Raw genomic sequence first — 16211 nt, forward strand, 5'->3', positions numbered from 1 at the left:
TCTAATCCTGGATAACCTATTTAACAGATTCTGGGGGTTGCCCAAGCAATTTAAATGCCCATTTGAATTCCCAAAACATGCATAAAAAATTGGGATTTCTGGCTAAGGCGGCATGTTAGTTTCTCCGCTGCTGAAAGTTTCCCAGAAGTTCCAGTGCACGGTTTACCTCATAATTGGCATCATAAATTGTACGAAGGAGAAAATTCAGCAAGTAGAAGAGAAGAAGGAGAAACAATTCTGTTTGGCTTCCTTTATTTAAAATTATTGCTCATATTCATCTTTTTTACCCTCCTCCTCCATAACTACATCTCCCTGCTGCATTTCCCTAATCATGATAAATTCATACTCATATCCTCTCCCATCTCAGACTCGATAGCTCAAAAAGGAAGTTTTGTTCCCCCTCGAATGTCTCAGCAGCTATTTGGCTGTTTGCCGTCATTATTTCTTTCAAATATTTACTCATGAATATTAAGCACGGCTATTAACAAGGGAACCTGCTGACAGATCCTAGGATAATGGAGACCATCATTTCTAGATATTCTCAGGCCCACCGGGAGTGTGGCAGGCCGAGGAGGAGGGAGCATTTGTAATTAAAATTGGAGATTCTCATATTAACTTGTGGTTATAGTTGTCCCTTTTTTTTTTTTTTCTAACACTGACTCAAAATACATATCACGGGGACGCACTTAGGTCGCCGCAAGTAAAATATGGCTTACAGTCGTGCTCATTTTGTTTTCCTCCTTTGATCTTTACATGATCCATTTTGTCAAAGCTTTTCATTTATGTTGCCATTGTGCGTTAACCCTTGACTGTCGTTTTTTCTGTAAAGTCAAGGAGGACAGATTTATCTCACTTGGTAACAAAAACTTATTTTTACTTTTTATGACATGAGATGATAAAACATACCTAAATACACTTATATATAATAAGGAGCTGATAGTAGAAAAAGTGAGCTGAGAGAACAAGGATAATACAGGTTGCCAGTCTATTAGCAAGAAACAAGGATACTAGCAGACGCAGGGACCGGAGCTACTATATAAACAATACATACTACTGGGGTGCTCTAGTCTAACAAAGTCCAATGTAGCTAAAGTCATATAGGAGTAGAATGAGTGAGCACTCACCAGTCCTCTAGTCTTCTGATTACTTTATTCAGGTTGGTAGGGAGGCCGGCGTTGACATGCAGGGGCACTCAGAGGCATACCTCTGAGTGCCCATGCATGTCTATACCAGCCTTCCTGGCAGCCTGAACTAAGTTATCAGAAGACTATAAGATTGGTGAGTGCTCACTAATTCTACTTCTATATGACTATAACACTTACATAATAAGCATAGTTTTTTTTATTTTTTACAATGATAATGTCTTAAAACCAAATGTAAAGTTCCTTTCTGGAGTCACCAGACCTCTTTAACCCCTTCCCGAATTTTGATTTCTAGCTTAGATTTTCTTTCTCCTCACCTTCTAAGATTCATACATTTCTTTATTTTTCCACTGACAAAATTGTATTAGGGCTTATTTTTTTCGGAACCAGTTGTACTTTTCACTAGCACTTCCTTTATTTTATCATACACTGCTCAAAAAAATAAAGTGAACACTTAAACAACACAATGTAACTCCAAGTCAATGACGCTTCTGTGAAATCACACTGTCCACTCAGGAACCAACACTGATTGACAATCAATTTCACATGCTGTTGTGCAAATAGAACAGACAACATGTGGAAATTATAGGCAATTAGCAAGACACCCCCAATAAAGGAGTGGTTCTGCAGGTGGTGACCACAGACCACTTCTCAGTTCCTATGCTTCCTGGATGATGTTTTGGCCACTTTTGAATGCTGGCAGTGCTCTCACTCTAATGGTAGCATGAGACGGAGTCTACAACCCACACAAGTGGCTCAGGAGTTGGCGGATGCTTTAGTCCATGTTTGGGAGGACATCCCTCAGGAGACCATCCATCACCTCATCAGGAGCATGCCCAGGCATTGTAGGGAGGTCATAAGAGCACGTGGAGGCAACACACATTACTGAGCCTTGTTTTAAAGACATTACATCAAAGTTGGATCAGCCTGTAGTGTGGTTTTCCACTTTGATTTTGAGTGTGACTCCATATCCAGGCCTCCATGGGTTGATAAATTTGATTTCCATTGATAATTTTTGTGTGATTTTGTTGTCAGCACATTCAACTATGTAAAGACGAAAGTATTTCATACGATTAGTTAATTCATTCAGATCTAGGATGTGTTATCTTAGTGTTCCCTATATTTTTTTGAGCAAATAATGTATTACGAAGCCAGAAACAAAAATATTTGGAGGGCAAAATTGAAACGGAGTTCATCATACGATAGAACTGACATGCCAACTTTATTTTATGGATCAGTATGATTCCAATAAGTGCAAACTTGGATAATTTTTGTTTCGTTTTATGATATATATATATATAAAATATATATGTGAAAAAGAAATGGAATTGTCCAGCGCAGGATATCAAGCAATGCGGTTTTTATTCAGCAGTAAAGGTGAGTGATGACAAGGTACCTTGTCATCACTCACTGTTACTGCTGAATAAAAACCGCATTGCTTGATATCCTGCGCTGGACAATTCCATTTCTTTTTCACGATTATATGGACTGAGGTCCGGTCCTGTCCGTGAGCGGGAAGGGCGACCGAGGGAGCTGTGCCGCACCTGCTGCATCTATAAAATATATCTATATATATAAAACTCAACGTGTGTGTATGTATGTATGTATGTGTGTATGTTCCACAAAAACTTTCTAACGGCTAAAGATATTACCCTGAAACTTGGCACACATGTTACTTATATGTCAACAACAAACATAGGATAGGTAATTTAACCCTCACTCACCCCCATTTGCCAGGAGAGGGGCTTATGTTTAAAGTCCCATGCAAGTCAATGGGAAATATATGTTACCGCATAACTTCCAAACGGCTGGAGATATTTCAATAATACTTGGTCACATGTTACTTATATGTCCACTTAAAATATAGGATAGTTAATTTAACCCTTATCTACCCCCATTTGTGAGGGTCGGGGTTTTTGTTTAAAGTCCCATGCAAATCAATGGGAAATGTATGTTCCCATATAATTTCCATACGGCTGGAGCTATTTCAATACTTGGTACACATATTACGGGTCAGGATATGAGGTCGGGATGGGAGGTCATGATGGGAGGTCGGGATAGGAGGTCGGGATAGGAGGTCGGGATAGGAGGACGGGATAGGAGGACGGGATATGAGGACGGGATAGGAGGTCTGGATAGGAAGACGGGATAGGAGGTTGAGATAGGAGGACGGGATAGGAGGTCAAGATAGGAGGTTGAGATATGAGGATGGGAAAGGAGGTCAGGATAGGAGGTCTGGATAGGAGGTCGAGATAGGAGGATGGGATAGGAGGTCGAGATAGGAGGACGGGAAAGGAGGACGGGATAGGAGGTCGGGATAGGCGGACGGTATAGGAGCTCGGGACAGGAGGTCGTGATTGTATAAATCACCTTTATCTTTTGGAGTTCAAAGGAAAAACCTCCAGTCCAGACGCTTTTCCCAAAGGTTGTAGATTTTTTAGTGATAAAATGAAAAAAAAAACTGGCATTACATGCAGTGTTCAATGCATTTCGGACTCGTACTGAGCCCCTTCTCAAGACGTGGTGAGCCCTCTCTCAAGATATTCCAAAGCTACATCTTCCTCAATGTAAAAAATTATCTTCTGGAATCTTTGGGGTTGACATTTTGCAAGTGAAGGGTAGTGGAACTTTACCACATTCCTTTTACATATTTAATTTCTCTCCCACAGGTTCCAATTACATCCAACTGGTTGAAGACATTACACAACTTTTTGTGCCTCCCAAATGGTCGCGGGCTACTGACCCCATATGCTGTGATCACTGATCGTAATGGATCCATCCTATTCTTGATGGAGGACAGAGACTTATTAGGTATATGGAATTGTGTAATTTTAATGACTACTAATGTTTAATATGAGTAACTCCTTTTGCAGTATGCTAAAATACCTCATTTTGGTATAGACCCAAGCCTTTCCAACTTCAGTAAGAAGCTGCATCAAATCAGTATTATATATCTACGAGCGATTTTTTTTTAAATCACTTTGATTATCTTATAATCATATTTTGACCCATTTAGAACCATTCACATAGGACTGCCATAGACTCGTTTAGCATTTTAGGACCAGATTTTCTCCATCTGAGGACATTGATGTCCACAGATTATTGGCTAAACATTAATAAAGGGGGTATAGGTGTTTACCAGGGGCACAGAAAATAATTAACCATTTATAAGACCATTATATTTCCAAGTAATAGAGGAGGGGGAGATGGGCATTGGCCACCACAGCAACTACATGAGCAAGAATATTGTCATAATTGATCTAAAGAAAGCTTTTATGTATAGGTATCCCATTTAACTAACTCCTGTTTGATTCTGTTACCGAAAATTGTTGGATCTTGTCAACTGGACCAGTTTGAGGTCATGTGAACTAAAGATCAACTGGAATAGAGGAGGAGTGAGGGAGCACCTGGGTATCAACTGAGGCATTTTTTTTTTAAATGCACCTTGAAGGATGTAGATTATCACTCAGTTGACTGTTTCGACAGTAAGAGCACATGCTTTGTTAGATCCTTGCTTTACAGTCAGCTTGATAGCTTGGCTAGGTAGCCTTTAATGTCTTAGGCTCTGTGGTTATTGAGTTGATGTTACAAATTGTCAACAGTACCATAGATGTTTCTGGGTAATAACATGGAAAAAGTAGCTTATTAAAGATAGATAAACTCGGCACTCATATGCAGTTGAATATGTGTAAGTTTTATTCTGCGTATAGTGCAGGAAAGATGGCCTGGTGCCGGGAAAGTAGGAAGTCTGTGATGCGATCTAGATCGCATCACAGACTTCCTGCTTTCCCGGCCACAGGCTGTCTATCCTGCACTAGCCTCCACAGCAATCCTAGATATCTGATGAAGACCCTTGTATGGGTCGAAACGTCAACATTTGTCTGGATTGCTTTATACGTGGAATAAAACTTACACATATACAACTGCATATACATGTGCTACGTTTATCGATCTTGTGTATTGAGGAGTGGGATCCTACTCAAGCACCTTATATATACAAGAGAGTGCCATATTGCTTTTCACAAGAATAGTATATTGCCAAAAAAAATATTATGTAGAAAACACATCTCCACGAGCACTTGTCAGGTGCTTAGACCTCAATGACATTTATGTATTGGTGTACTCCATTCTAGTGTTGAGCGGCATAGGCCATATTTGAATTTGCGATATTTTGCTAATATATGGACGAATATTCCTCATATATTCACTAAATTTGCATATTCGTAATATTTGTGTTTTATTAAAATGTATTATTTAAATGCGGGAATTAGCATATACAAAAATTTGCATATGCGAAAATTTGCACGCCAGTCTCACACAAGCCTTCTTTACACCACACAAGCTGGAAGCAGAGAGGGATGATCACTGTGATGTGTACTGTGAAAAAAACAAATATTCATAATTGCAAAAATATAGTGCTATATTCGCGAATATTCGCAAATTCGCGAATATGCGATATTCGTGAATAAAATTTGCATTGCGAATATTCGCTAGCAACACTACTCTATTCTATGGGTGATAACATTTTCTGTTTTTCACTCTACATAGCTTTATTGTTCTTTACTTTCAGACAGAATTCTTGTTTGTTGATAGGTTCAAATAAATCAGCACAATGTATTATTATGTTTACGATAAAGAGTAAATGTTTGCTAAAAATTATCTTTTTCTGTATTTATATTTTAATGCTGGTCACTGAATGTCAAAAGTAAGTTAAACTTGATGGACATATGTCTTTTTTTTTTATAACTGTACTAGCTATGAAAGCTGTTGTTGTGGTTAACATTACATCATACCAACCTATACTAATTTTGGGCATGAAGATCACTGTTATATTGACACTATCTGTGCATGTTCCTGGGATTCTTGCTAGGACCCAGGATTGTCCGATCACAGATTTAATTGTTGTCCATCACCTTGTCTATGATACAAAGAGAGAACCTTTGGGTCAGCAGTAATTTTGCTGCTTAATATGAAAACAGGCAATGCAAATCAACCGTTTTTGCATCCAAGATAACTCTCGTATTGTATCTGTCACGATTCGGCTTCCAGGTAGTGGATCCTCTGTGTCAGCGAGGGATTGGCGTGGACCGTGCTAGTGGACCGGTTCTAAGAGGCTACTGGTGTTCACCAGAGCCCGCCGCAAAGCGGGATGGTCTTGCTGCGGCAGTAGCAACCAGGTCGTATCCACTAGCAACGGCTCTACCTCGCTGACTGCTGAGAAGGCGTGGGACAGAAGGACTAGGCAGAGGCAAGGTCAGACGTAGCAGAAGGTCGGGGGCAGGTGGCAAGGTTCGTAGTCAAGATGGATAGCAAGGGTTCAGGTAACACAGGCTTTGGACACACTAAACGCTTTCACTGGCACAAGGCAACAAGATCCGGCAGGGGAGTGCAGGGGCAGTGATCAGATATAGTCTGGGAGCAGGTGGGAGCCAATTAAGCTAATTGGGCCAGGCACCAATCATTGGTGCACTGGCCCTTTAAGTCTCAGAGAGCTGGCGCGCGCGCGCCCTAGAGAGCGGAGCCGCGCGCGCCAGCACATGACAGCAGGGGACCGGGACGGGTAAGTGACCTGGGATGCGATTCGCGAGCGGGCGCGTCCCGCTGTGCGAATCGCATCCCCGACGGCCATGACAGTGCAGCGCTCCCGGTCAGCGGGACCGACCGGGGCGCTGCGGGGAGAGAGACGCCGTGAGCGCTCCGGGGAGGAGCGGGGACCCGGAGCGCTAGGCGTAACAGTACCCCCCCCCTTAGGTCTCCCCTTTTCTTTGTCCGGTAACTGCCTCCCCTGGGATGAGGACACCGGGAAAGAATGGAGGGTTTCCTCAACGGCAGGCAGCACAGCAGGAGTGGGAATGGGAAGGGAGGGCAGAGGGCGAAGCCTGGCACGGGGCAGTGTGACACCAGGACGGGGGCCATGAGGAGGCACTGAGGCTTGCCTGACGGGACTGGGAGGGGGGGAGAGGCACTTCCTATGGCAGGCAGAGTCCCAGTTCTTGATCTCCCCGGTGGTCCAATCAAGGGTGGGAGAATGAAGCCGGAGCCATGGCAGACCGAGGAGGACCTCAGAGGTACAGTTGGGAAGGACGAATAACTCAATCCTTTCGTGGTGGGGTCCAATAGACATCAGGAGGGGTTCTGTGCGGTAACGCACGGTGCAATCCAATCTGACTCCGTTGACCGCGGAAATGTAGAGCGGCTTGACGAGACGGGTCACCGGGATGCTGAATTTATTCACAAACGACTCCAAAATAAAATTCCCAGAGGCACCAGAGTCCAAGCAGGCCACGGCTGAGAGGGAGGAGTTGGCTGAAGGAGAAATCCGCACGGGCACCGTGAGACGTGGAGAAGCAGACTTAGAACCAAGAGACGCCACACCCACGTGAGCTGGGTGCGTGCGTGCGTTTCCCAGACGTGGAGGACGGATAGGGCAATCCACCAAGAAATGCTCGGTACTGGCACAGTAAAGACAGAGATTTTCTTCCCTACGGCGATTCCTCTCTTCCTGGGTCAGGCGAGACCGATCCACTTGCATGGCCTCCTCGGCGGGAGGCCCAGGCGTAGATTGCAACGGATACTGTGGGAGAGGTGCCCAGAGATCTAAGTCTTTTTCCTGGCGGTGCTCTTGGTGTCGCTCAGAAAAACGCATGTCAATGCGGGTAGCCAAATGGATGAGTTCTTGCAGGTTGGCAGGAATCTCTCGTGCGGCCAGCACATCCTTGATGCGACTGGATAGGCCTTTTTTAAAGGTCGCGCAGAGAGCCTCGTTATTCCATGATAACTCGGAAGCAAGAGTACGAAATTGGATGGCGTACTCGCCCACTGAAGAATTACCCTGGACCAGGTTCAACAGGGCAGTCTCGGCAGAAGAAGCTCGGGCTGGCTCCTCGAAGACACTCCGGACTTCAGCGAAGAAGGACTGGACTGTGGCTGTGGCAGGATCATTGCGGTCCCAGAGCGGTGTGGCCCAAGACAAGGCCTTTCCTGAAAGAAGGCTTACTACGAACGCCACCTTAGACCGTTCTGTAGGAAACAAGTCCGACAACATCTCCATATGCAGGGAACACTGAGACAAAAATCCACGGCAGAGTTTAGAGTCCCCATCAAATTTGTCCGGCAGGGACAAGCGGAGGCTAGGAGCGGCCACTCGCTGCGGAGGAGGTGCAGGAGCTGGCGGAGGAGATGGTTGCTGCTGTAGCAGAGGCAGAAGTTGCTGTAACGTGGCGGTCAACTGCGACAGCTGCTGTCCTTGTTGGGCAATTTGCTGCGATTGCTGAGCGACCACCGTGGTAAGGTCAGCGAGACTTGGCAGCGGCACCTCAGCGGGATCCATGGCCGGATCTACTGTCACGATTCGGCTTCCAGGTAGTGGATCCTCTGTGTCAGCGAGGGATTGGCGTGGACCGTGCTAGTGGACCGGTTCTAAGAGGCTACTGGTGTTCACCAGAGCCCGCCGCAAAGCGGGATGGTCTTGCTGCGGCAGTAGCAACCAGGTCGTATCCACTAGCAACGGCTCTACCTCGCTGACTGCTGAGAAGGCGTGGGACAGAAGGACTAGGCAGAGGCAAGGTCAGACGTAGCAGAAGGTCGGGGGCAGGCGGCAAGGTTCGTAGTCAAGATGGATAGCAAGGGTTCAGGTAACACAGGCTTTGGACACACTAAACGCTTTCACTGGCACAAGGCAACAAGATCCGGCAGGGGAGTGCAGGGGCAGTGATCAGATATAGTCTGGGAGCAGGTGGGAGCCAATTAAGCTAATTGGGCCAGGCACCAATCATTGGTGCACTGGCCCTTTAAGTCTCAGAGAGCTGGCGCGCGCGCGCCCTAGAGAGCGGAGCCGCGCGCGCCAGCACATGACAGCAGGGGACCGGGACGGGTAAGTGACCTGGGATGCGATTCGCGAGCGGGCGCGTCCCGCTGTGCGAATCGCATCCCCGACGGCCATGACAGTGCAGCGCTCCCGGTCAGCGGGACCGACCGGGGCGCTGCGGGGAGAGAGACGCCGTGAGCGCTCCGGGGAGGAGCGGGGACCCGGAGCGCTAGGCGTAACAGTATCTAGTATGTCAGTATCAAATTACTTATCATATAAGTGAATTTAACTACAACAAATAATGAATCTTCAAATATCCCATCAATTTAGATTATACAATTTTAAACTGCTGTATTGTACTTATCAGTCTATGTGGTCAATGAGAGTAAATATGGGGAATACATTAAACTCTTAGTCTGTGCCCTTTAAATAGACATGTTCCAGTTGGGTAACCACATAAATTCGATACATCCTTAGCTTAAAAAGTTTGTATTTCCATATACAGGAATCTATGGATGATTTTTAAGTTAAAGGGGTTATCCAGGAAAATACTTTTTTTTTATTTATCAACTGGCTCCAGAAAGTTGTAAATTACTTATATTAAAATACCATAATCTTTTCAGTACTTATGAGCAGCTGAAGATGAGTTGTTCTTTTCTGTCTAAATGCTCTCTGATGATACCTGTCTCGGGAACTGTACAGAGTAGAAGCAAATCCCCATAGCAAACCTCTTCTACTCTGTGCAGTTCCCGAGACAAGCAGAGATGTCAGCAGATAGCACTGTTGCCAGACAGAAAAGAACAACTTAACTTCAGCAGTTGATAATTATTGGAAGGATTAAGATTTTTTAATAGAAGTAATTGACAAATCTGTATAACTTTCTGGAGCCAGTTGATATAATTTTTCCTGGAATACTCCTTTAATTCATCAATAGTAGAGGGTTCCCTTGTTCCGGATCCACATCTCATGGCCACAGTGGAGAGCACCTCGAGGTGTGGAGGACTGTCCTGTATTACATAGACAGCCCATTGATTTGAATGGATACTATATAATGCTTAAAGGGATTATGTAATGTCTAAATCGATTACGTTTATGAAAAAAAAAAAAAAGCACAACATATACTTAAACAACAAGAAAAAAAAAAGCTTTACTCACCTCTCCAATGTCCTGATGATTCAGCATAGAAGCTGTGGACACGTGACCGATTGAGCCAGTCAACAGCCTTCACAGTCATGTGCTTTTACCATTGGTGTCATAAATCCCGTTGCTGACTGGTGATGTAAATAGTACGCCACGTGACCACTACTCAGGCTACTGATTTGCTCCAACTGTCACATGTTGGCTGAAAATAAAGCTAGCCCGCTGGAGGAGTTTTTTGTTGTTTCCCCCCCCCCCCCCCCCCCTTTCTTTTGCTTTAGTACAGTTGTGCTTTATTTTATGGGGCCAATTCAAATCAATGGGATATCTTTTTTTATATATTTTTTTTATTTAACTTTATTTTTTCAAAACTTATAACTGCTTTAATTTCTCCAGACCCGGTGTTACAGGTAAATTGAACACCTACTGCAATGTTACCCCACAGCGAGGGGTCCCCTTTAGATAACTGTTTATTTTTCAATGGAAGTTCATAGAACCCATAAAGACTTTCAGCTTGCATTTGTTGGCTACTTCTAATTTAAGCCGCTGCTTAACAAAGCAATGTTGATATTAGGCTTCATTCACCCCTAAAAAATGTGACAATGTTGCAAGTATTTTTCAGAATACTAGCAAATAGGTATTCAATGGTATACTGTGGCATGCCATAGTCTTCAAGAAACGTAGTCTGACTCCCTTTGACCTGTTTCATGGCTGTATTCATTTTATTTGTGGGGAAAAATAGGGTGGTAGTCTGTGATATTATCCTGGAAATATAATATATACCATCTTAAAACAGGCCAACATAGTCACAAATAAACTCTGACCTGTTGAAGCCTATGTCTATGCTGCAATATACATTTAAATATATTTTTGTCCGTATTCAAATATATTCCTGTAGCATAGATTTTAGATGTGAACAAGGCTTTAGTATGAAGCAGCCAATCCATGGCTATGTTCAAAGATTGTAAAATAATGCAAAAATATAGCTGTAAAAAAGTTATGAAATAAAAAAAATATGTCAATATTTTTTATTTAATAATGCATGCAATGAAAGTCTATGGAAAATCGTTTGTCAGTGCACACAGTGTTTAAAAATATGGCCATAATTTCAATGCTGGAGTTACGACCGTTTTTTTTTCTTTTGTTTTTAAATACTGTGTACACTGACAACCATTTTCCCATTGACTTTTAATGTGTACATTATAATATTAAAAATAAGGATGTATTTTATTCCTATTTTTATGGCCATACTTTTACATTCATTTTACACTGCATGAACATATAGCTGTAAAATTTCAAATTTTTATAAGTAATGTATCTTCTATTGATGTACATTGTAAAGACAACATCACATTTTTATTTAGATACATATAATATTGTCTTTATTGTTCCCAAAATACATGATTACTTATTTTTTTTATTTTAATATGAATAATAGGAAGTTTTTTCATCTCTCTACAGGTGTTGGGATACCACCTTTGAGATATGAGTTGAATACAATGAAGAATCTTTCTGAAGTATTGAGTTTCATGAAATATTGCAAGATTCACAGAGTATTACCCGGAAACATAATAAACTCCATTTTATACACACCACAGGTCAGTAAGGGCTCGTTCACACATAGGCTTAAACATTTTCACACAGTTTTGATCAATCTTCCCCAATATAAAAGTTGTCAGTCCCTGAATATTGCATACAACATTTCTTCAAGCAGAACCTAAGGCTGATACCATGCTGAATGGGCATGTTATGTAGATTTTTAACCAGATTAAGGGAACTAATGCCATACTTGCCAACATTTAAATACCAAAACCATTAAATTTAAACCTGGCAGAAATGCCTACAAAACTCACAGAAATGGAAGTCACTTTCACTATTGTATTTTTTGGGAATTATATAGAAATGAATAGTGAAAGTGACTTCTGGTTTACACAACAAATGCTGTGCGATTTGGCAAGTCAGATCATTGGTCACGTGATGTGATAGTCAGAACAACAAACCTGTGTGGCTATTTAGCTTATCCATTTTACCGTCTTCCAATTATAAACTAATTTGCCTTGAACACAACAGTTCAGAGTGTGGACAGTGGGGAAAACATACATGGAGGGCAGGTTACACAGTCTGAAGATAGGAAGGAAGGCACACACAAGGCAGTTTGCTGATGAGCAAGTGCAGAGAGAAAGCAGAGCAGCAACAGGAAACAGTAGACTCCTGAACACAGCCCTTACTTCCAAGATGTATTTCAGAGTGGACACACTTACACGAGAAGAATCTGAACCTAGAAATTGGCTGCAAAATGAATATCAGGGGATCTAAAAACTAACAAAGAAATATATATATTGTAATCTAAAACTTAGTGCAATGATTTTAACTCAAGACAGCCACACACCCTCACACCCTTATTTGCAGGACCCACGGAAACAAGGTTCTCACCACCCATTACTATGCAATAAAAAGCCTACCTGTTCTGAGCCTAATGACTTTCTTTGTTGTGGTACTGATACAGGTTTGTGTTGCTCCATAATCTACACATGTGATACTAAGTAATATTTAGTTTGATATCTAAGTTTGTATTGTGTAAAAACAACTATTCTGTTTGCAGGGTATTTGCTTTGACCCCAGCAGCTTCTGTAACAATGAAGATCTCTGTGAATTCAAAAAGTGCCTGAAAGAGTGTCTCTTGGTTTTCCTGTTTAGTGGACAGCTGGTAGGTGTCATCCATATCGACAAGTCAAGCCAATTCAGTCCAATAATTTAACTATGCCAGTCTACTTTAGTGATTAGCTCTAGTAAAAACCTGATTCAGTGATGATACCAATACTGCGCCTTACCCCCACATCACAAAAGTAAAGGTAGTTGAGTTATGTGGAGTTGTTTGGCAAGGTCTCCACATTGCAGGGTCTCCAAACTAGTATACAAGGACGAGAACCCTATAAGTAAACAAAAAATTACCCAACATTATTTTGTTATGTATAGGGGTATAATTTAAGAATTGAATTACATATTACATATAACTACCATACAGTTACTGGCAAAATCCAGTATACCAAGGCCAATATTACCAAAATATAACACCAATATACAAGGAGAAATATCATTATTAACATATTACCACTGTACCGTTACTGACAAAATCCAGTATAGTCAATACTACAAGTATATCAGGGATAAATACTGCCCCACCATAATCACACATTACCACCATACAGTAACTGTGAATCCATTACTCATATTCACAGAATCTGCTGGACAATCATTTTAGTCTCTGCATCACTGATCTGAGTCTGTCCCTTTCCAGTATCATTCTTGCCTTTTCCCCATAGTGCATCAAATGGTACTATTGTCCCTCTTGGCAGATAGGCCCTCTGTTCCCTTGCCAGCAGGGCCTGCTCTTCCCCCAATCTGCTACTTCACCATCATCATGGATGCGCCTGAACTGGGGGCAGGGAGAAGAGGTCCTTTGCTGCTTCTGACAGCCTGCTGCCTACAGGAATAGCTTACACCTGCAAGCATATCCTAAGGACATGCGTGCAGTTGAAAGGGTCACTTGTTGACCTACGGTAAGTGTGCTCCTTTAGGCAGGGTAGGTGGTGATGCATTAGGCAGGAGCCTTCCCTGCCCACCTCTTGTCTCAGCACCTTTTACACTTCTGTCTTTTTTCCTTGTTTCCAAGATCCATGACATTATTATGCTCATTTCCTCGATAATCGGCCCATGTAAAAGGGGATTTAATGGAACAATGGTTTTTCATAACATGTTAATTAAGTGATGGTATGTGGTGAGAGAGGAGGACAGCTTGGGAGAACCATACCATAATGATTGGTTCTATTTCTTAGGGCTCTATTACATGGCTCAACCACACACAGTAAATGAGCAACGATGTTGTAGATGGACATTTGTTTACAGAGCCGACACAGGCTTGAATTTTAGCAGAGAGGCTCACACGAATATTTGTTGGATTGTTCGTTCAGCTCATTGCTGCAATATCCTGTCGGTTGCACATCCCTTATTACCAAAGAGATGTGCGTGGCAATGGCTGATTGGGTCATTTTGACCTGTCAAAAAAACATCAGCTGACCAATGGCCCTATTACACAAGGCGATATCGACCTGTACATCTGATAATCACCCAGTGTAATAGTTCCCTTATAAAATGGATCAACATTTTAAAGCCTTAAATGACTTAAGGTGTTACGTTACTTATGGCAGAGACAAACGGTGCCTACATGTTTCTGAGAAGTAAAGCTGGTATCTTCTTTAGACTAATCAAGTTTTTGCAGAATTGCTTTCTTGGTTACAGGTATCGATAGTAGTAGACTCACGGATGATGGTCAGGGGTAACTCCGAAAGGAATTGGGATCTAGCCCAAGAGAAATCAGGCACGACTAGTAAAGTAATAAAGAAAGAGTAGTTTATTGACAACTCGTTTCGAGGGTCAAACACCCTCTTCGTTAGGTCTGTTACATTGTGACCAGAGGTCTGCTTTATATACACAATCAGAAATTAGGAATGCACAGATAATAAAATATAGATTTTATTCAAACAAACATAAAATATTAGTGCATAACAAGTGTAGTTACAATTGTCCACAGATATTGGCCTACCACTCTGACCCGGTCTATGCTGACCCTGCTAACGCACAAGGCCCCCTACCTATTACTGCAGGGAGGCCCTCCTTGCGACGGCCAGCCTGCAACCGGTACCTCCTATCTTACCCTAGTGTAAGAACAAGACAGGAGGGTTTTAGGTCAACAGTGGTATGTAGTTAATAAACCTCCAATCCACTGGTGAAGATAGATATGTCGCAGTATACAGATTTTAGTAATACTTGCAAACAATATAACAACAATTGCATCAATATCCAACGCGTTTCGTTGTTGCCAAATACAGGGTGGCATAACTCATCAGGGAGTGGTGCATATGGGTGCAGATGAGCAGAGGAGGTATTGACATCTGCGACCGCTTTCTCAGGTCACAGGGCGTATGGATACGCCCTGCATTCCGAGTCCTTAAGGACGCCCGTGGGAAATCCGGTCCCCACCGCTAGCCGGTTGTGGACCGGAGCCGGATGCCTGCTGAAATCGTGCCACCTCACGATCGCCCTGATTCGTCGGCCGGTTTACCGGCCGACCAATCAGGGCACCTGCTGCGGGTGTCACTCCCGCAACCTGCTCCGTCCCTCTTCCGGAGGCGGTGAGCGGGTGCGGGAAGTTGACCCCGGCACCTGGGGACCCCGATCCCCGGCGTCCCTGTTGGGATCGGGGCCCCAGGAGCGGCGGCAGCGAGGGACTGACCTGCAGCGGCGGCGTGGAGCAGCAGTTGGAGGTGAGTGACAGCCTCCTGCTGTTGCTTAGCAACAGCTCCCAGCATGCAAAAAAGGGCATGCTGGGAGCTGTAGTTATGCAACAGCAGGAGGCAGACCACCACAATTCCCAGCATTCCCTTATGAGCATGCTGGGACCTATAGTTTTGCAACAGCTGGAGGCACATTTTCTATGGAAAAGTGTACCTTCAGCTGTTGTATAACTACAACCCCCAGCTTGCACAAACAGCTAAAGTGCATGCTGGGAGTTGTAGTGGTGGATCTGCTGGTTGCATAACTACAACTCCCAGCATGCCCGTTGGCTGTCGGTGACTGCTGAGAGCTGTAGTTTTGAAACAGCTGAAGGCACACTGGTTGTGAAACTCAGTTTTTTTTTTTTACCTAACTCAGTGTTTCACGACCGGTGTGCCTCCAGCTGTTGCAAACTATAACTCCCAGCATGCACCGTACATGCTGGGAGTTGTAGTTTTGCAACAGCTGGAGGCACACTGGTTGTGAAACACTGAGTGAGGTCACAAACTCAGTGATACATAACCAGTGTGCCTACAGCTGTTGCAAAACTAAAACTCAACATGTACAGTCTGTCAGCGCATGCTGGGACTTGTAGTTTTCCAACAGCTGGATGTTCCCCCCCCTCCCCCCAATGTGAACGTACAGGGTACACTCACATGGGCGGAGGTTTACAGTAAGTATCCGGCTGCAAGTTTGAGCTGCGGCAAATTTTCTGCCGCAGCTCAAACTGCCAGCGAGAAACTACTGTGAACCCCCGCACGTGCGACTGTACCCTAAAAACACTACACTAC

The 16211-nt window shown here is 43.4% G+C and overlaps 1 protein-coding gene across 1 annotated transcript in view; it reads left to right on the plus strand.

The window, feature by feature from the left end:
• Window positions 1-16211, plus strand: part of LOC130283142 (uncharacterized) — a 41860-nt gene that overhangs the window by 13559 nt on the left and 12090 nt on the right. Inside the window, exons 5-7 of the mRNA XM_056532334.1 lie at window positions 3812-3953; window positions 11548-11684; window positions 12689-12793. Coding sequence (XP_056388309.1) covers window positions 3812-3953; window positions 11548-11684; window positions 12689-12793 — 384 coding nt within the window. The remainder of the gene's footprint in view (window positions 1-3811; window positions 3954-11547; window positions 11685-12688; window positions 12794-16211) is intronic.

This window comes from Hyla sarda, chromosome 7 (assembly GCF_029499605.1).
Source record: "Hyla sarda isolate aHylSar1 chromosome 7, aHylSar1.hap1, whole genome shotgun sequence".
Taxonomy (NCBI): domain Eukaryota; kingdom Metazoa; phylum Chordata; class Amphibia; order Anura; family Hylidae; genus Hyla; species Hyla sarda.